This window comes from Penicillium roqueforti (assembly GCF_015533775.1).
Source record: "Penicillium roqueforti strain LCP96 04111 chromosome Unknown scaffold_02, whole genome shotgun sequence".
NCBI lineage: Eukaryota > Fungi > Ascomycota > Eurotiomycetes > Eurotiales > Aspergillaceae > Penicillium > Penicillium roqueforti.
The window spans coordinates 1,283,994-1,303,524 of NW_024067566.1; the positions used below are offsets into that span (position 1 = coordinate 1,283,994).

General features: G+C 50.9%; 5 protein-coding genes across 5 annotated transcripts; 1 reads left to right on the plus strand and 4 right to left on the minus strand.

The window, feature by feature from the left end:
* Positions 1-581: 581 nt before the first annotated feature.
* Positions 582-1,925, minus strand: LCP9604111_1959 (putative nucleoporin; the record flags this gene model as incomplete). Its single annotated transcript, XM_039069382.1, has 3 exons — positions 582-680; positions 744-1,396; positions 1,454-1,925. 3 exons carry the CDS (start codon positions 1,923-1,925, stop codon positions 582-584), a joined length of 1,224 nt encoding a protein of 407 aa, XP_038932086.1.
* A 4,680-nt stretch (positions 1,926-6,605) lies between these two features.
* Positions 6,606-8,352, plus strand: LCP9604111_1960 (glycoside hydrolase family 71 protein; the record flags this gene model as incomplete). The annotated part of the gene is made up of 2 exons (XM_039069384.1): positions 6,606-6,689; positions 6,742-8,352. 2 exons carry the CDS (start codon positions 6,606-6,608, stop codon positions 8,350-8,352), a joined length of 1,695 nt encoding a protein of 564 aa, XP_038932087.1.
* Positions 8,353-8,981: 629 nt separating this feature from the next.
* Positions 8,982-10,428, minus strand: LCP9604111_1961 (acyl-CoA-binding domain-containing protein; the record flags this gene model as incomplete). The annotated part of the gene is made up of 4 exons (XM_039069385.1): positions 8,982-9,966; positions 10,095-10,167; positions 10,232-10,345; positions 10,413-10,428. 4 exons carry the CDS (start codon positions 10,426-10,428, stop codon positions 8,982-8,984), a joined length of 1,188 nt encoding a protein of 395 aa, XP_038932088.1.
* Positions 10,429-10,906: 478 nt separating this feature from the next.
* On the minus strand, positions 10,907-12,484 carry LCP9604111_1962 (putative GABA permease; the record flags this gene model as incomplete). The annotated part of the gene is made up of 1 exon (XM_039069386.1): positions 10,907-12,484. The coding sequence occupies one exon, from the start codon at positions 12,482-12,484 to the stop codon at positions 10,907-10,909; it is 1,578 nt and encodes a 525-aa protein (XP_038932089.1).
* Positions 12,485-14,086: 1,602 nt separating this feature from the next.
* Positions 14,087-18,527, minus strand: LCP9604111_1963 (putative jumonji family transcription factor; the record flags this gene model as incomplete). Its single annotated transcript, XM_039069387.1, has 4 exons — positions 14,087-15,944; positions 16,008-17,972; positions 18,034-18,131; positions 18,252-18,527. 4 exons carry the CDS (start codon positions 18,525-18,527, stop codon positions 14,087-14,089), a joined length of 4,197 nt encoding a protein of 1,398 aa, XP_038932090.1.
* Between the last annotated feature and the right edge of the window lie 1,004 nt (positions 18,528-19,531).

Sequence of the window (19,531 nt, forward strand, 5' to 3'; positions counted from 1 at the left end):
TTCCCGATGATATGCAGGAGAATTGAACATTTCATTCTTTCCCCTCTGGCATAGCTTTTTCTACTGCCCAAATCGGACAGGATTGAGCATGGGCACCTAATTCATGGAAAGCTCTTGAAGCTCATATACTACACATTTTGGGTCTGCTGGGCAGTGTCAGTTGGATGATGTATTACTATTGTGCATAGGCTCGTTGTCATTTGTGGTTTATGAGATATAGAGCAAATCAAAATAAGATATTGCATTATATCGGAATCTAGGTCTCGCCTGGCTGTGGCAAAGTAATGAGTCAACATAGCAGAGTGGGGGAGCGGTTTAAGGCATAGATATACACTGACTAGGGACTATCTGTGGATAGTACATGTCATTACGAAGACTTGGCGAGCAATGCTCATTCAAAGACACCCAAAATGGAATACGGAGTGTTCAGCAAGAAATTTGTATTCAGATATGCATTACAATGGCCTGATCCCCAAGAACGCCGGTACCCCGATGACCGTAGACATTAAGTCCAAACATGTGAGGAAATGTGAGGAAATTGAGAATCAAAATAGCACATAGAAAGTCATAGAGCAATGCTCTCAATTGCCAATTGCTTTCTCCACCGCGTTGAAGTCGTTCTTGATGGACTCCATCTCCTTCTGAAGATACTGAATCTGAGAGTGATAATCGTCCAAAATCTGGTACATACGGTTAGCGAACTCTTCCGATACTGAGGTTTCACAAGCTCGGGACTGCCGAACCTTCTTTGCTGTCTTCAATGTCTGCTCATCAATGTCATCCTCTGGTTGTGTCACGTTTACCCCGGCACGATCGATTTCCACTTGCAATCGCTTGGAGTGTTCGTGGATGGCCAACATACGGGCCCAAATTTCTTCAGCACGGCCATTGAGAGACGGGTCGAAAACGGCACGTTCTAGCTCAACAAGCTTTTTCTTCAACTGTTCCTCCGCTTCATCCATGGCATACCCTCTGTTGCGAAGGATCTGTGTCTTAGCCGCAAGGGAGAGGCACCGTTTGCTCAGAATGATGTGTTTCCGACGGCAGTCGGCGATCTTGACGGAAAGGTTGAGATCATGCTTCGAGAGAAGCCCGGTCAAGCAATCGTTGATCTCGTGCAGGCGCGACTGCATCATAGTGAGGAAGTCCCTTTGTCGCTGCGCGCGCTTACCGAGTTCCCAGAAGCCCTTGACAAGCACAGGGACATATCCTGGACCCGGTCGCTTGCGCAAAGCCTCCTCCCACTTTGCATCATCGTCCTCGGGACCCGGTTGGTAGAAAGGAGCGGCCTCCTCGCCGACATTATTGTACAGGTAGGCACGGAATGGCGAGCTTTGGCTGGGCGGGTCCCACTTATCTTTGATGATGGCTACTTGCATAGGAACAGTCCGGTGCACTAGAAAGTAGTCTTGTCAGTAACGGTTCGTAGTGAATGATTACGCAATAGGCTCACCCCCAGTGATAGCACGACCAGGAGACCAAAGGCTTGACGATAGAGAAGGCTGTTGCTGTTGGGGTTGTGGGGTTGTCATCGTGTTCTGGCCGAATTGCGATTGCTGCTGGCCGAATGCATTTGTTTGTTGTTGGGGGTTGGAACCCAGACCACCGAACCCTCCTAGTGCAGCTGGTTGTTGTGCTTGCTGCTGGCCTCCGGAGAAGAGGCTACCTTGCGGTTTCTGTAGCGAGGAGCCGAATGCGCTTCCTTGCTGCTGCTGCTGTTGTTGCTGAGGCGCGGCGCTTGCGCCGAACGCACTCCCGCCAAATGCATTGGTTGCTGTCGCGGCTGGCTGTTGTTGGGTCTGCCCGAATGGTGTGCTGGTGTTGGGTTGGGCTGCGGTTGTAGAGGTGCCAAAGAGAGACGGCTTCGCTGCAGTGTTGCCGAACATGTTGTTGGCCTGGGGCTGGTTTCCACCAAAGAGAGACATGATGGCAATCACAAAGACAAAAAAAAACCACGATGAAGAGAGACCGCGTCAATGGATCAATAAATCGCTAGCGCAGCTAGATTAAGAGCGCTGAAGGGAAATAGAAACAAGTTCAAAGCACATAGTCTAGAGACTGGGGGGTGGCAGTCGAAGGTGAGAAAGCTGAGGGGTTCTTCGATGGAGCTCGAAGGCCGAGAAAGATGAGCCGGAGCTCGATTTGTTTGTGTCACGTGATGTGATATTGTTCGCAAACCGCTTAAATGCATATTGAAAGAAAGAGTTGAATAAATAGTGAATTAGAATTGCTTTATTGTTCTGTGTTATTGTCCTAATGGATTTTTCTTATTGATATATCCAATAAACAAAAGCAACAACTCATATACGCCCTATTCCAGCACCGCACCTAGGCACCTCAGGTGATATATTACGCTGACCTAAGCAAAATTCAGCCAGCCAATCACCGACGAGCCAAATTTCATTCCACCGCAACCCGCAGCTCTCGACTATCGATCTCCAAGTCTCGCCTCAATTGCACCTCTTTCCCCTCACAGTCGTTCTGACAAGCCACCGTCGCCATGGCCCAAAGAGATGCTCGGTATGTACCTTGATCTCAATTGCTTCCTCTCCGTATAGCTCAATGTGAGACGCTAACCGCTATCCCCTCCGCGCACAGCTTTAACCAGACTGTCCTGGTGGACACCACGCCCATGCCCGATCACATTCCCAAGGTGGAAGAGATCGGTGCCACATCTGCACCCCTGATGAGTGCATCCTTTTTCATTGGAGACCGCTGCAAGGCCTTCAATGACGACTACATGAAGTGCAAGGACGAGGCCAATGGCCGCGGGGAGATCGACTGCTTGAAGGAGGGCCGGAAGGTGACGCGCTGTGCCGCTAGCGTGTATGTTGCTTTGTGATTTACCTTTGGGTCGAGAAGGAGATATTGACCCATCACAGCATCAAGGACATCAACACCAACTGCCTCGACCAGTTCAAGGCCCACTGGGAATGTCTCGAGAACAACAACCACCACCTATGGGAGTGCCGTAGGCCCGAGATGCAGCTTAACACCTGTGTCTTCGAGAAATTGGTATGATATACGCCTTCTTGCTCTCGATCGCCTATCACCTCGCATCCATTATATCCGCTATCACCCCCGGACTAGAGCTAACATACACTTCTCTTGTTTCTTTAGGGCTTGAAGAAGACCCTCCCTGGCGCTCCCGAGAACCAAGTTCCTGTTCACTTGCGCCCCAAGCAAAAATACGCACAGTACCCCGGTCCCCAGTGGTAAACACTGTCCCTGTTTACTTTGTCCTCTCTAGACTCACCCTGATTGCACCCTTATCCTTCCCTCTCATAATCTGGGCACCGTCTTTTTTCTATAGCACTGTTTTATTTGGATGCTCGACCGTAAATCCGGTCTATGTTTGTGTAAATATCTCTTGGCATCATGAATGGTTACATGATTTTCTGCTCGATCTCCAAATCTCCTTGCCTTGCTCACATGGCATGCACGGGGCAATATGTTTTCCAACCTATTGCAGTGTGCAATAGCATATTCTCGAGTTGGTAATAGTACGGACTCTATAGCCCGCTGGCTCTCGTGCACCCTCGGTTTGATGCCTGATTTGTTCACTGAGCGTGACCTGACCGATCCGACTTGCTTACTGAGCATAAACCCAATAAAATACAACGCGATAGGCCCGTCCAATGCAGTCCTTCATCAACGCTCTTGTCCCCTCAACAAAGGGCTGGCGTCATCTATGTGGCGGTCCAGCCCTGGTTGCTTCGCCTCTAAGTGGAAGGGAAATGCTGCTATCCCGCGGCTATGGCACTATTCAGTCTCCCATCCACGATACCGTTTCTACATAGTTGCAAGAACTATCCAGCCCTCTGGTTCTACGATATAGACGTCAGGCCTTTTGCTGGATCTGAAGGGTGAGGTAGAATACTATGGAACTACCATATTCCAAGGTTTTTGATCGAGTTCTCAGTACTTGATTCCTGGAGCAACGAGTATATAACGGGGATATACATGTACATTTCTACAAATCAAGCCCGTCAACCGATGTCTAGAAAACGACGCGGTCTACACACTTAATCAATGACTCGATGTATATATATCTATTCAGGTCTACATTGTTCTTTGCCCTTCAAATTGCCCAATTTTTCTCACTTTATTGTCACCCTGTTCTCACTTTGTTCTCAATAGACAACCTCAGCCCGCCCTTCTACAGCTATTTATTTCGCTTTCTTCCAGTTCTCATATCTTCTTTCACAGACAGCCCTATGTGATTTTGATTCCCTGCATCTACGATATGTCCATTGTTTCTCTAGCATATCATTCGCCACTTTCTTGAACAGAAGACTTGACAAGAATCCTGACTCCTACGAAGCCCTCGCAGCTCGCAGTGACCTCGTTGAGTCTGCCAGACATCCAGAAGATCATCGGTCTCACCTGGTTGCAGATGATGAGTTCGACTTTGTTACACCTGTCCCCGTCCCGCAAGGCTCGATGTTTGGAAATATCCAGAAGCCCCATTATACCTTCGGCTCAAGTGCCTTTGGGCAGCCCCAGCAGCAACAACAGCAGTATGTTAGCTCGATGGACTGTACAAATAAATCAGCTACCCTCAGTTAGAACTCTAGTTGGAAAAGCCGGACCGCACTCATGGCGCAAACGAAGCCAGTATCCGCTGCAAGCTCGAACTCCTCCTTGTCTGCGATCACGATCTATTTTCCATCTTTGAACAAATCTGCTCGACCCTTGAACATTCAAATGGAATGTACATGGGCGTATAGCTCTGCGAAATGGAAGGGGAAGACATCGACTTAAACATTGCTATCATGGAGACCAAGAGACCTACCAGTTGTTCCGCAGGGATTCCGCATTCCCATCCCGACCCATTGCTGCTCTGGTCCGAATATGATTGACAGGCAACTGATTGCCATGAATGTCGATGATGAGTGCCTCTCATTGTCATACCCCGGCGGAACTTGCGAATATGATGATGCCCGATGGTTTCACTGTATGGCCTCTTATGGGATCAACAGCGAGCTTTAGGAGGCCATTATGGATTCAAAATTTCGACACATCCGCCTAACCGAAACTTGCAAGCTCTGGCTTCAGGACACTATTCACTTACGATACCGGGCTACAACCCCCTTTACCACGGAAGAACTGGGGCGGGTCACAAGGAGGTTACAAAACATGGCTCTAGAGAGCTGAGAAACAGAAAATACTGGAGGCTTCACTGTGCTGGCGGCTTCACTGTGCTGGTGGCTTCCATTGGAGTACAGAAGCCGTTTGACAATTCCGAAGCCAAGAGGCAAGAAGCTTCTCGTGAGCGTGATCTTGGCATGGTATCTGAAGGCGATGGAGGCGTCCCCCATACACGCCCAGTCACACACCAGGGAGGGATCTGGGGGGTTCTCTATTCCTTGCTCTTCTTATTTTTACCCATGGCCCTTCGCTAGTATTACTTGATCGAAATACGAGTCTATCTATCTAGGCTATGACCCAATTAATAGATAGTGAGACAAATTCTCTGCTTCTTTGATATCCTAACCCGTAGCCCAAAATCTGAAAGGAGTCGGCAGATGACAGAGTATGATGCTCTTTTGGGTCTGGACTGAGCGTGCTAGGTTAGGAAACCCATATGTAGGTAACCATTGCAACAAATAAACTAGCCACCTTTCACCCTGACATTCCTCTGCGGGGAAGCTTGTATATATTGGCTCTAGATTACCCAGGCTTACGCATGCACTGCAGAGTCTCACCGTGTATATAACATGTTCTGGCTATGTTTTCCTTCCGATCTCTGACTCTGTCCAACATACGACCACCGAGTAATATAGGTTTAGAGAATTGGTGATAATATACATGTAGGCAGCGTGCGTGAAACATAAAGGTTAGGTGGGATATAAGTTCGCTTATTCCTAACGTATCTATGGATAATATTGCTGGGCATATCAAGCTCTATAATTCTATTACGATTAGCTTTGAGTAGATCTGATCTAATGATACCTTCTCAAAATATTGATCTGGACCGAGCGCTTTTCCGGGCTGGTACAAAGGCTTAGCATCAACCGTTCTGCAGCGTCTGAACTACAATGACAGATTGTTAATCGTTACATTCTATAATCCGAAGGAATCCATAACCATAATAATCCTTCACCTGATTCGATTGCAGGGGTTTGGCCTGTTGGTCAATGTGTGTAATTGAGCCCTAATTCCGGCCCTCCGATATTCTACCTGGTGTAACTATGCCTTTGAGATAATCCGAAACATATCTAGGTTGGTTTCTACTTAGGTTCAAGAGTCCGCTTGTCACAGCATGCATCAACAGCATTGACTGGTCATTGGAGTGTATCTGAAGTATTTCGGAATATAGAAAGCATGTATTAAATCCGGGTATTTAGACCCAAGGTATGAGAAGAGAGAGAGGCCAAGAGTACGCTTAGATCCAGATGCACGAATAGCGGACCTCCGGCATCTATCTATAGATACCTCGAGAGGCATAAATGCAGGTATCAAACTCTTCACCAGTCCGTGCATGTGCGACAGGAAAACAAGGATATAGATTATTGATACAAAAGCCGCACTTCCTTCTCTAACGACTCTTCATATCGATGTACTACTTACATCTATAGTCTGAGCCATACACGCAGGTAGACATGAAGTCGGCAATATTCTTGATTCTATCATTATGGAGAGGTGTCCATCACGTCCAAGCAGCGGCCGTGTTCGCCCACTTCATGGTAAAGCCCTTCAACTACGATCTATATCTCCGCTAACCTCCACCAATTCCAGCTATACAACTCGGAGAACTTCACGGTCTCCGACTGGGAAATCAACATAGCAGAAGCACAAAAGGCCCACATCGACGCCTTTGCTCTGAACATCGCATACAACTTCCCAACAAACAACCGGTCCCTAGCGAACGCATTCAAGGCCGCAAATACCCTGAGCTTCCAACTCCTATTCTCATTTGACTACGTAGGCAACGGTGCCTGGCCAGAAGGCGAGGTGATCGGCCTCCTCCGAAAATACGGAAACAACCCAGCCTACTACCAGCACAACGGCAAACCCTTCGTCTCAACCTTTGAAGGCTCCTCCAACGCCACAGACTGGACCACAATAAAAAAGTACACAGACTGTTTCTTCGTACCGGGGTGGTCAGCCCTAGGCGCGAAGGAAGCTCTCGCCGTCGCACCAGGCATTCCAGACGGCCTATTCTCCTGGGCCGCATGGCCGGAAGGCCCAGACCCGATAAACACGTACATAGATTCCACGTACATGCAGTGGCTCAAAGACACCGGCCACCTGCCGTACATGATGCCAGTCTCGCCGTGGTTCTACACGAACCTGCCAGGCTACGGCAAGAACTGGGTCTGGAACGGCGATAACCTGTGGTACGACCGCTGGCAGCAAGTGCTATCTCTCAAGCCGGAGTTTGTGGAGATCATCTCGTGGAACGACTACGGCGAATCGCACTACATCGGCCCGCTGCATGAGGGTTCATATGCGACCTTCGAGATCGGTCATGCGAGCTACAACTACGCTACCGGACACCCCCATGACGGCTGGCGTGACTTCCTGCCTTTCATCATCGATGTCTATAAGGGTGCACGGCCGAATGTCACGACTGAGGGCGTCACGGCTTGGTTCCGGCTGGCGCCTGGGAAGGCTTGTGCCAACGGTGACACTACGGGTAATACGAAGACGCATGGGCAAAAGGAGTTCCCGCCGACGGACGTTTTGCAAGATGAGGTCTTCTACTCTGCGCTGCTCCGGAACGCTATGGATGTGGATGTGTCGGTTGGGATCGGCGGGGTCGTGCAGGATGGGAAGTGGAAGAATAGACCACATGGTCCCATCGGTATTTATCATGGCAGCGTGCCGTTCGACGGTAATACCGGACAAGTTATCGTGACAGTTTCTCGTCAGGGAAAGACTGTCGCCGAGATGCGGGGTGCATCGATCTCGGAATCGTGTCCGGATGATATCCAGAACTGGAATGCCTGGGTTGGCACGAAATTCGCCAATAATACGATTTCACGTCCGCCGCCTTCGCCGGCTCCGACTGAGGTTTCTGCGGCTTCGGCTCTTCTGGCGCTATGGAGGATTCCGTTTGCGATTGTCTTTGTGGCCTTGGTTGCGACTATGGTGGCTGCGACGGCGACGCCTGTTCAGCATGAGAAATTGGCTCTGACGATCCCGATTTCGGAAGGTTCTCCGTCGGTATATAGTGCTGGTGCGGGCGATGACGATCCTAGAAGTCTATATAGCCATGGCACGAGCTATGGTTTATATCCAATCAACGGGTATACTCGCACAACGACAACGGGTGCTCTAATTACGCCTTTTACCCCAACTGGTGCCACGGCTTTCACATACAGCACATCTTGGAATTTGAACTGATCTGAGAACAGCAGTGGATCTCAATTATCACTAATGATGTTGAGGAATAATACTGGCGATCTAAGATACGACTATATATCGAGGTTGACCGTTAGGTAGTTATTTCTTAGGGCTTTGAATTGTCATCAAATCTATGTAATCTCTCAACGAAAGAGGACAGCAACGTGGTGAATAACTTGACTAATGAATATGACTTCTAATAGGGTACATGCCAAATGATATCAAAACAAAATAGGAAATAAAAGTACATTGATCATCTATGCTTGGAATGTAAGCGCTTCCCCCCAATCCATAGCATCTAGACTGATGTTCGCATCTATCAATAACTCGATATAGTTAACCTCAAGTGCTGTCACCTTGGACACAGCATGTATCAGACACCCAAGAAAAGAAAGTCGAAGACAACAGAAGCAAAAGAGGAGGGACTCCCGAAACCTGAAATTGAAACCCATATATACTAGACAAAAGAAAAGTCAAGAGAAGTAGACACAAGAAAGTAAACGAGGAGATAAGGGAATAGCCAATGCAAACAATGCCCGGAGAAAAATGCCGCAAGGAGTCAAAGACCGATAAAAAGAAAATGGAAAGAAAGATAGGCCACGACCATGGCCATGGCCATAGAACGCCCTTTATGGCAATAAAGGCGCATCCACGATCCTCAGGAGCTTAAGCCTCGCCTTAACCGCCGCCCAGCCCGTCTTAAGTCGATTCTCAACACGACGATCCCCCCTCAACCGCATCCAAATAAGCAGCATGCCCAGCATGGCAATATCAAACAAGATCTGCCGCACAGCAACCCAAATCATCCACTTCACCCACGCTAACAGACCAGATCGACGGCGATGCGCAATAGACCGAGCTTCCATCTGCTCGCGCACAGCCGCAATCTCCGCTGTCATTTTCGTCAAGGCCTGCTCGACACGGCGGCGCCAGCGACTGTCTTTCGAAGCTGGCTCTGAATGGGAATGTCGACTATGCGGGAGACCGTTCCCACTGCTGTCTATACTAATACCAGAGGCAGGATTGCGACGATGTTTGGGACGGTGATGTGAAGAGACGTCGGTATGTGTATGTGTGTCGGTGTTGGAGTGGGAGCTAGCATGGTCCGGGTCATCGTGATCGTGGTCGTCTTGATCTCGTTCTTCGTATAAGCTATCACGGGCTTCCTCAAACTCCTCCTCATCCTCATCCTCGTCCTCATTATGCGGACTCCCATCCTTATGGTTCTCATCAGACCCCCTCCGCCGCCGATAATACTCCTCCTCCTCCGGCTGGCTCATAGGACTGAGAACCCGTAACCGCGAGTCCCGATCTCGTCGACTGGTATCATCCCGTCGATCAGGACGATCATAGTCCTCCTCCGCCATTCGACCCGCGATACTCCCATACGCACTGCGCGATAACGGCGGGACGCCGACTGTATTCACCGGACTAGAAGTCGACGACGACGAGGTGTTGAACTTAATCTGGTCCCAAACGAATTCGAGCTCGGCGACTAGCTCGCGTGCTTCGGGTGTTTGGGATGCATATTGGTGCATGGTGTGGATCAGCGTCGAGATGTACCTGCGTTTGGCTTCGGTGCGCGATATGTCGCGCTGCGCATACCATGCATCCCTAGACAAGACAAGAACATTGTCAGTGTGTGTGGTGTCGGATTGTAGAGCGAAAAGCGATGTTTCATAGACCCGAGCAAGATCCACAATAATCAAAAGCTTTCTTTTTCCCCGCGCTTCGGGACATACCATTTCTCGCACTCCGCGTGCACCTCCGGCGTGTTCCCAATCGGACGATCCATTACTCCCTCCACGTCCCCCTCTGATGCAGTATTAGCTCCTCCGGTTTCCTCGTTGTTGTTCCAGGTGTAATGCCGGACACTCACCCATACTCTGCTTATACAAGCCATATAGTGCCAACCGCTCGGCAGCGGGAGGTCGCGCGGTGCCGGTCCGGGGAATCCTCTTAACGGTATTGAGGGCATGAACAAAGACTCGATCTGTGATGAGCGGGTGTCAGTGGAAATCCGGATGCATGACGCAGGGCGCAATCTGCACAACACGCACCTACAGAGTCCGACATGACGCGATAAGCGGTCCGGTTTGCCCTGTCTTCATGGGAGCGGGGTTGGGCATCGGCTTGCGCGGGTCCTCATGGGGAGCGTAGAAGACTGTAAATAGGAATTTGGTGATACAGCGAGGTTTTTTGGTTCTTCAAGAGAGATGCTGGAAGGGGGTGTGTTTGGTGAAGAGGGATTGTGTCCGATCGGAGATTCCCGAGGTTCCCTGGTTTGACTGTGATTTTCCCCGGAATGTGGTCTTCGTTTCTTCCCCGGATTGAAAAAGATTCACTCCAATCAAAATGTGGAAAGAAACTCCCAGGAGATGATCTGGAGATGGCGTGTGTTGGACCGCGGCTCTCGGCGATCATTAGGCACTTGTGATTGTCGCCGAAATCGCATTCGACATTCTACGATAATTGCACTTTTATAAGTTGAATTGTTTCTTTGTTCTTATTTCTTAATCGTGTATAGTAACAATAAAATACAAATGAAGACCCTTTACTCGCTCGGTAACTTCTTCATCGTCTGCAACGGTTTCTCCGCATCCACTGGCGTACCCGTCATCAACTCGGTGGCGGCGCGCGCCTCGTCACCGCTAATCGGAGGTCCAGTAAAGTGCTTGCGCGCATAGGCAAAGTACCAGATGACACTAATAGCACCGAATCCAGCGAAAACAGCACTGGCATAATTCATAGACTCCGGGGTAACAGGCAAGGTAACGGGCATGCAGAAGAGAGCGACAGCCAGCACGATCCACGCAATGGTAACGCAGTTGATGGCGAATCCAAAGCGACCGAGAGAGAACGAGGAATTCTTCACGTCTTGGCGGCCTCGAATCAAAGAGATCAAAATCGGGAGACCGTACGAGGTCGACAGACAGATAGTAGCCACACCGGTGAAGGAGTTGAACGCAGCCGTGGAACCAAAATAGATCAGTCCTAGCAATCCATCCACGACGGCCGATAGCACGATAGCCCACACAGGCACATCCAGCTTGGTGTTCACCTGCCGCCAGAGCGTGAAGCCCGGAATGGCGCCGTCGCGAGCGAACGCATACGTGCAGCGACTGGCAGCTGTGAGAGACCCGATGCCGGCGAACATCATGATCCCCAGAATCAGGAAGAGTAAGCCGAAGCCACCGCCTGCAGAGCCGGTCACTGTCTTGAAGAGCAGGCCGATCGGCTGGCCGCTGGCGACCTCGCGCAGCATCTGCACGTTGGGCATCACGAACAGAATCGGGATCAAGTAGAACAGGCCGGTGATGCCAGCAGCCACCACGGATAGCACGATTGCCTTGGGCACCTCGCGGTGTGGGTTCTGCACCTCTTCGCACATGGCAGCGACCATTCCGTAGCCGGTCAGGGTGTATGCCGCCTGCAGCAAACCCACGAAGAAAGCCCATCCAGCGGGCCAGCCGCTCGTAGAGGAGTCGTAGTGAGCGAAGACAAAGTCAGCGTCTCTGCGGTTGTCGGCCATTGTCAAAAGCGTGACAAGGATAATGATGACACTGGCTGCGGTCCAGAAGATGCAGACCTTGTTGATGAGATCGAGATAACGCGAGAAAAAGATGTTGACTAGGGCGCAGACGAGCATGACTGCCCAGAACATCAATACGGTCTGCCACGCATTGGCAACGAAGGACTCATTGAAGATGGAGATGGCGCTGAGGATCAATTGGCCGCCGGAGAAGATGATACTCAGTGTGACGGTCCAATTGCCCACGAGGGTTAGCCAGCCGTCGATGAAGGACATCAATGGGGCCCAGCGACGCGTTGAGAGCATCGCGCTCCAGTAGTACACGCCTCCTGCTGTTGGGTAAACGGCGCAGATCTCGGCGAGAGAGGCGGCGATGGCGATTGAGATCAGGGAGACGAAGACCCAACCCCAGAGTATGGTGACGGATAGACCGTCGGAGAGGGTGATGTAGAGGGTCGTGCTCAGTCCGAAGGGAGCTGCCATGATGGCAAAGGATAAGCCGAGGATGCTCAGCATGCTCAGGTTTCGAGGCAATTCACTCTTGTAGCCCATACGGGCCAATGCCTCGTCGGCGGAGGCATCGACAGAAGAACTTCGCATGATGAATGTGTTGGGAGAATGAGCATTCCAGTAAGCAAGGTTGTCAGTTGATATTATACCTAAAACGAGATTAAGAAAGCGCCCCGCATAGAAAACATGGCGCGGTCCGAGACCGCGTAACAAGGTTTTAGAGATGAGGCGAAAAAAAAGATATCTCGAACGAATGACAGGGATTTTTTAGGCTTATCTCGTTGTATCTTTGTCCTGGGCTGCTAAGAAAAGGTTGTATGACCTAATGGTCCTACGATAAGAGACGGCATCATGATCCACTTGGATTCCCCTATTTTATTCAGACGCATTCATCACGATATCACGATATCAGATAGCACATATATCACGTGAGAATGCCCCTGGATATACCTCGCATCTTAATCCCATCCATCTCAACCCTAGACCTGGCACGCAAGAAGGCAGAGATGTGGAACACGTTGGACACCATAAGAAGATCTACAGCGGGGTTCCGTGCCAAGCATATTCTAGCACCATGAGTGCAAGATCAAGAACCTGAATGGGAGGAGAACACATCTACAGATCGTATTGCCTATGCACACGGCTCACTAAGGCACTGACTACTTTATACAACCCACCAACGTACCAAGAAGGCATTCTAATGCGGGGGCTGGGATGAGGACACTGGTGGTGTGGGGAAGGTTGGGTTTCAAAGGGGACACTTGCGATTGACAGATTCAGCCGGAAGAGGAAAGTGGTACCGAACTAGTCCGTAAGGAGAAGAGAAATGCGAGAATCCTACTCAGCTACGGAGAACTCCTACTCAATACAGTCTACACTGGAAATGGAATATTTGAATGATTCATTGCACATACATCAAGGTCACGCGAGGTGACGGCTGCCACATCAGGAACATGCTGCGAAGACTCCATGCAAGAAAGAGACTGAGCAATCGATGAGCGCCAGGATGGATATATCAACACAAAGGAAGGGGGGAAGTAGTTCAAAAGGTGAAGTCCGGATCCACACCCTTCCTTCGGAATTTGGAGGGCAGGGTAAAGGGGGTATCAAAGTGGGTAAAGCACAAATGTCATCCAGTGATCTCGCTGGGCAGAAGAAAAGGAATTTTTTTCTTGTTTGATGAGATATCTAATAGAACAAACAGGGAGATCAGTAGGGGAGGGAAAGGAGTAAGGGCGGAAGTAGGCCCTGGATGGTAAGGCCCTGAGTGTTGAAAAGGGCGAGAGAAAGATCGAGATGGGAAAAGGCTGTCGGGATTTTTCGGCCGCAAAAGAACCGTGCAAGTTGAACTCCGTCTATGTGACCACTCTAGTAGTCAAGTAGGTCAGTCGGACCGCCTTTTCCGACATGTCGCGTTGAAAGAAGGGAAATAATGATCGAAAGAAACGAAATGCGCTGAGTCGTGACCAGCCAGCTAGTGCCAACTCCAAATCGTAAAAGAAACATGACCGTGGTAACGGAACGATCGTCAGTCGAGGTCGGATGAAATAACAAGAAAACGCCCATTCATGCAGTGTCGTCAGTCCGGTGAAGTCGTTACATGAGATGCAAATACAGTCGCAGAGGTAAACAGAGGCAAACGCGAGTTTAAAAGGGTCAGAAAGGTGACGAGGCCGGTGACGAGGCCAACATCTATGGACTCAGTCCGAGGTCATCATTCAAGTCAGGGCCAAAGCCGGCCATATCGACAGAGTGCAAGGATCCAGGTCCCTTGCCCAGGGAGATGTCGGAGGATGCATAGTCATGTTTGAGTCGTTCGTGTGGTCCGAAGATATGCGGTCCGAAGAACGGTCGGTTCTCGTCATTTGGAGTGTTGCCATCCCCGCCGACCCACGGCCCGTTCTGCCAGAAGCGGGTATTCGCTTGCTGATCTCCGAACAGATCGTGGTGGTCCGGGTGAGGATCTGGGCCATGGATGGGGAACTCGTTTGGCGACTGAAATCGTAGATGCGACCGACCGAAACTGGAGCATGGAGAATCGGCGTGGAGCGGCATGTCGAGACCCGAGAGAAGGGGGGGATCCTCCACCGGGGTGATGTCAATCGTCGGATTTTCTGTTTGCTGTGCCAGAGCCGCCGACAACCGGAGATTGGAGGATGAACTTTGCCGGCTGTGAGTAGTCGATCGCTCAATTGCACGCTGCACGAAGCTACCACAGGCCTTCAAGACCTTTTCTTGATGCTCCGGTGACAGATTGTTGAAGAAATCGTTCGACAGGGATGGCTTGGGCGGGTCGTCTGCTGCAGGAACTAATCCGTAGGTAGCCTTTGCGTATTCGGAGAGACCCGACGGCATATTATAGGGAGACTGGTAAACATTGGGTGCTAGCGACCGTTGCTGATCCAGGTAGGCATATTTTCCAGGCATCTTAGCAGCAGCCACGCTACCCCGATCAACGGTCTCCTGCTTGATACCCTCCGACTCTTTCCTCTGAATAACATCGAGTCGCTCGCGGTGGCTGACTAGCGAAAAGCGGAGCATCTGAAGGAGTCGAGTGACCTCCTCCGACCGCATGTTCAGAGTCTGAGGCGGCAACAGAGTGCCATCCGCCGCCCGGGGCTGAACCCGTTGCTGAGCCATGGCCAGTTCCAGCTTCTCGAGGCCATTGGCGGGTGGTATTGAGCCCATCGGACCCAACAGCGTCTCCACCACCAATTCGGGGCTGACGATAGTGTATCCGGCAAAGACATTAGCGTGGTCGGTAATTTGGGCTAACCGGCGGCGAGCAATAAGTTCTCGGACATTGGCAAAGGTATTGGTGGGTGGGAGGTGATGCTGCTGCTGAGCGTGCGACTTGGCGACCGAAGGATAGGGGGCATGACGGGCAGACTGATTGGGCAGAGTTCGAAAGGCCGACGGCATCGCAGGAGCACCAGCAGCAGCACCGGTAACAGGGATAAAAGGAGGGGGAGGGGCGAGGTGCTGCAAGGCAGAAGAGGGCGGTCGGGATTGTAGGTGAGGGGCGTTGACATTCGAAGAGTAAATATTTTGCTTCTGATGCTGGTTTTGCTGGTTTGGCTGATTCAGGTTTCGGTAGGGAGGGGCAGGGGCGGTGGCAGCATAATGAAAGTGGTGGGGTGAGATCTTCGATGCACGAGCGCTGACACCCATGCCAAGCGACTTGACGCTGTCCAGGAAATTGGCCCGAGGATTGTGGATGGACACGCTAGGGTTGTGTGTATACTGTGCCCTACTTTCGGTGGACTGCATGCCCAAATAATACCACATCTGCTCTCCCTGGAGGTTGACCGTCCTGAGTGGGGCGAATTGATTCCTAGTCGCATCCACTGTCTCAAATTCAGCCCACTGATAGGGAGATCGTGAATCGCCGAATGCACTGCCTGCCGCCGGTACCGCTGATTCTAACTCCTTTCGCTGTTCGGGTTTTCGCGCTAGGTGGGCTGGGAGGGGTTGGATTCCTAGTGCGAGAGGCGTGAAATTGCTCTTGCGAACAACAAGCATCCAGCGATAGGGCATTTCAATCACATCTCTGTAGATTTATTAGTGTGAGCAGAACGTCAGATAGGGACCGGAAAAAAAAAAAAAAACTTACCCTCTGGGGAGCACCTTGAGCAAAAGACTTCGCTCCGAAGGACGATTTTCAAGAACAATGGCGCCATTAATCTCCTTGTCGGCTTGAAATTGGATCAAATTTCCTTGCACCAGACGACGAGCCGATTCGATTACCCGACGATCCACATCGGACGATTCACCCAGGACTCCATTAGGCCGCTTCTGGCGATGGAACTTGCATTTCAAATCCACACTTGGAATGGAGTACTGCGTGCCATCATCGGCAATGACAGCAATCGCACCGTGCTCAACCTGAACACCCGCCAAAAGAGCACAGGTTGCATGATAAGCGCGCGTGCATTTTCCAAAGTTACACTGGAAGCAGGCCCCGCGGACTTCGCGGCAAAAGAGACATTTAAGACCCAGGCGAGCCTTGGGGATTTTGTCAATGTCACACACAACTTCCGTACCAGATGCGTCACGGAGAATTGTGGTCTCTTCTATGAACGCCGCACACCGTCTATGCGCATGCCCTTTGCCATCTTCGGTCGGCAGAAGATCCTCATAGTCCAGATTGTTAGGGCATAGCAAGCACGGGAGCTTCCGTGGTCCTTCTGGGTGGAGTTTGGGTCGTTTGGTATTCGGCCCGTCGCCCGGATTCTTCCGTTTTCGGCCACGAGTGGATGTCTTCCCAGGCACACTACGTGGCGGTGTAAGAAGATCAGAAGCGCCTTCAAAGCCATCGAATTCGCTCTCAAATTCACCATAGTACTCAGGTGTGCTCTCGCCGCGCAGCTTGCGCTCGATCTCGTCCACATCGATCCAGACACTGTCTGCTTCGCAGTTGCACTTCTTCGCGATGCGAGCATAGTCTAACCATTGCTCGGTCGCGAAGTTGACCGACTCGGCGCAATTGTATCCGACGTTATACCCAGAGTGGTACCCGTAAGGAAATGTAATCACAAATTCTCCTTCGTAATGAACCAACCGATTGACGGTGATCCCATACTGCGATTTGAGAAGGCTAGGCGAGACGAGGTAGGTTTTGTGACGAAGGAATTGATCGCAGTTCTTCGCATCACTGGACCAGATACTGCGCATGACCTGTTCGAAGCGAGGTGCATCTTCTTGGGAGATGCTGTACCACTGCTTGGGGGCACCGAAGTGGATGTAGTTAATGCTGTACAGATCTACATCCTCAAGATGCCAAGCAAAGGTAGCCTTCCACATGCCCATGTAGAGATAAGCAGTGTTGACTCCAGGTACCTTCTGCCCGAGGACGTCAAGCAGATTCGGCAACTTGGCGACATTCCAGATTTCTGTAGAATCCTCGAAGAGCGAACCGGGCATGTCAGCTCCGTACATCGGATTGTTATACATGAGTGACTTCCAGTAATTAGTCTCAAGCTCCTCGCATCTTTCCGCGGTGTATTCTTCATGGTCATGGATCCGGTAATCAAATCCTGTGTACGCCTCCTCATCGGCTTGATCAATGGCATCGCCTCGGTTGTTCTTTCGGCGTGCGGTCACGGACTTGGGTTGTCGTCCCTTTGGTTTTATGGTAGGTAGAGATTCGCCTTCACTTAAATCCTCGGTCTTCGGCTGCACGGGGTTGGTCTCGGGTGATACAGGCGTTGGGGGACCCTCTAATCTGGTCTTCTCGACGTCATCTGCAGGAGGCTCCTCTTTGACTTTGGCCTGATTTGACCGTTTAGGGGGGCGGCCAGGCCGGCGCTTCTGACCCTCGGGGCGGATAGACGGGGCCCGTGGTGTCGGGGCCGCACGGTTCACGCGTTCTTGGTTTCGGCGTCTCTCTCCTCGGCGAGCCGGGGGTTGGTGGCTGCTTTCTTCACATAGACCCTTCCACTGAGGAAGGTTGTACGAGCGTTGGCGTTCGATGTTGGCTTGGGTGTATGTACCGTGGGATCCGTGGAACTCTTGCATGATGGGATTCTTCACTCGGATTTTCTTGACTGCCTCATCCAGCGGTGGAAGAGAGTCGGACCTTGAAAAGTACAAAGTCATGAGCACAGCCATCCACATTGGTCTTCATTTGATCGACTCACCATTCTTTCGGAGGAATGACTTTCACGATGCCTGCCTGCATTCCATATTTATTGATTTTGTTGATGAAGCCCTGGAAGTCTCGGAATTGGTCCATCGTCTAAAACAATACCACAGTCAGCCTGGCTCTGGAGGTATAGGCGTTACTGCCCAGTCTCACACAACTGGGAGATCTCCAACCCTTGGTCATCGAGCAGGAGGGCAGTGGCGTGGAACTCACCGGCTTGAAAACAGGGACCTTGCCGTCGCCATAGTAATGATCAGGCTCAATTTCTTCAATTTCCTCAACCTTCTCCTCCACTTCTTCCTGCTTGATCTTAGATGTATCGGGTGCCGGGGCAGATTGGTGGTCAAGCTCGAGATCCGATAACTCGGAGGGCACTCCTTCAGGCGCTTCCTTTTTGCCGTTGGCACTCTGCGGCGGAGTGATGGAGATTTCGACGACAGGTTCGCCTCCGAGCGAGTCGCGCTGCGACTGATCGAGTACTGTCGCCATCATCGAGGGCGATAGAGGAATGTTTGGGAAACGGTACAGCGTATGAGTTGCCGTCGTCGGATAGTGCGACCGCTGATCGACGGCGTGAAGGGAGTATTTCCCAGCGGTCGGGGAAATGGGAACAAGCGCTGCGACCGAGCGAAAGGAAGCGCGAAATTGTTGGGGTCAAGGGCACCAGTATTGGTGTGTTGAGGGTGGTCGACACACTCCTTGAGTGTACAGAGTACAACGGAGGTAGGTAGTTGAAACGATTGCGATAAGCTAGCTCTTCGCGGGTGGTTGTTTTTGCCTAAACTGAACAGAAAGGCGAACTGTTTTAGTCAGGTCACCAGTGAAAGACTGAAATTTGTGAGACAGGAAGTTGTAGTGTAGGCAGAGGAAACCCTTGTACGGAGTAGCAAAGGCAGCGCTAGGTTCTCCATGAAAAAGGTAGAGAAGTGCAGCAATACCAGAAATAGACCAATCATGCAGGTGCCGGCGACGCTTGAAGGTGGAGTGCACGATGGGCTGATACTGGAAGGAGGCAGGGGCAGGTGGGCACAGGGTGAGGAATGATGGGCTTGAAATTGGACAAATCAGAGCGCTAATATGGGAAGGGTGGGAATCGTCCGATCAGAGAGCAAAGTGGACTTCGGGGCGACTTTGGCCTGGGCGCCTAGGAGCCGCGAAATGATTCGTACCGTATCCGGTCTCGGACGGGTAAAAGGATTGCCAGGTCTCAGGGGAGTACAAGTTGATCGCAAACAAATTCAAACTCACTAAATCACTGGAACGGCAGTTAACGCCTGCGAATCCAAAGAAATGCAAAGAAGCGCAGAAGCAAAGGTGGTATCACGATGGTCAAAATAGAGCTTGGTCATAGCACCTTGAAGCTTTCAGTGATGGGTCACGTGACAAGGATGTAATTTAAGATTATGTGATCTCCATGTTCTGGATCTGTTATTTTACCGTTATTTACTCAATTTCGTACTGTCCAACAAGTTTGGTATTGTCACGGATCATAC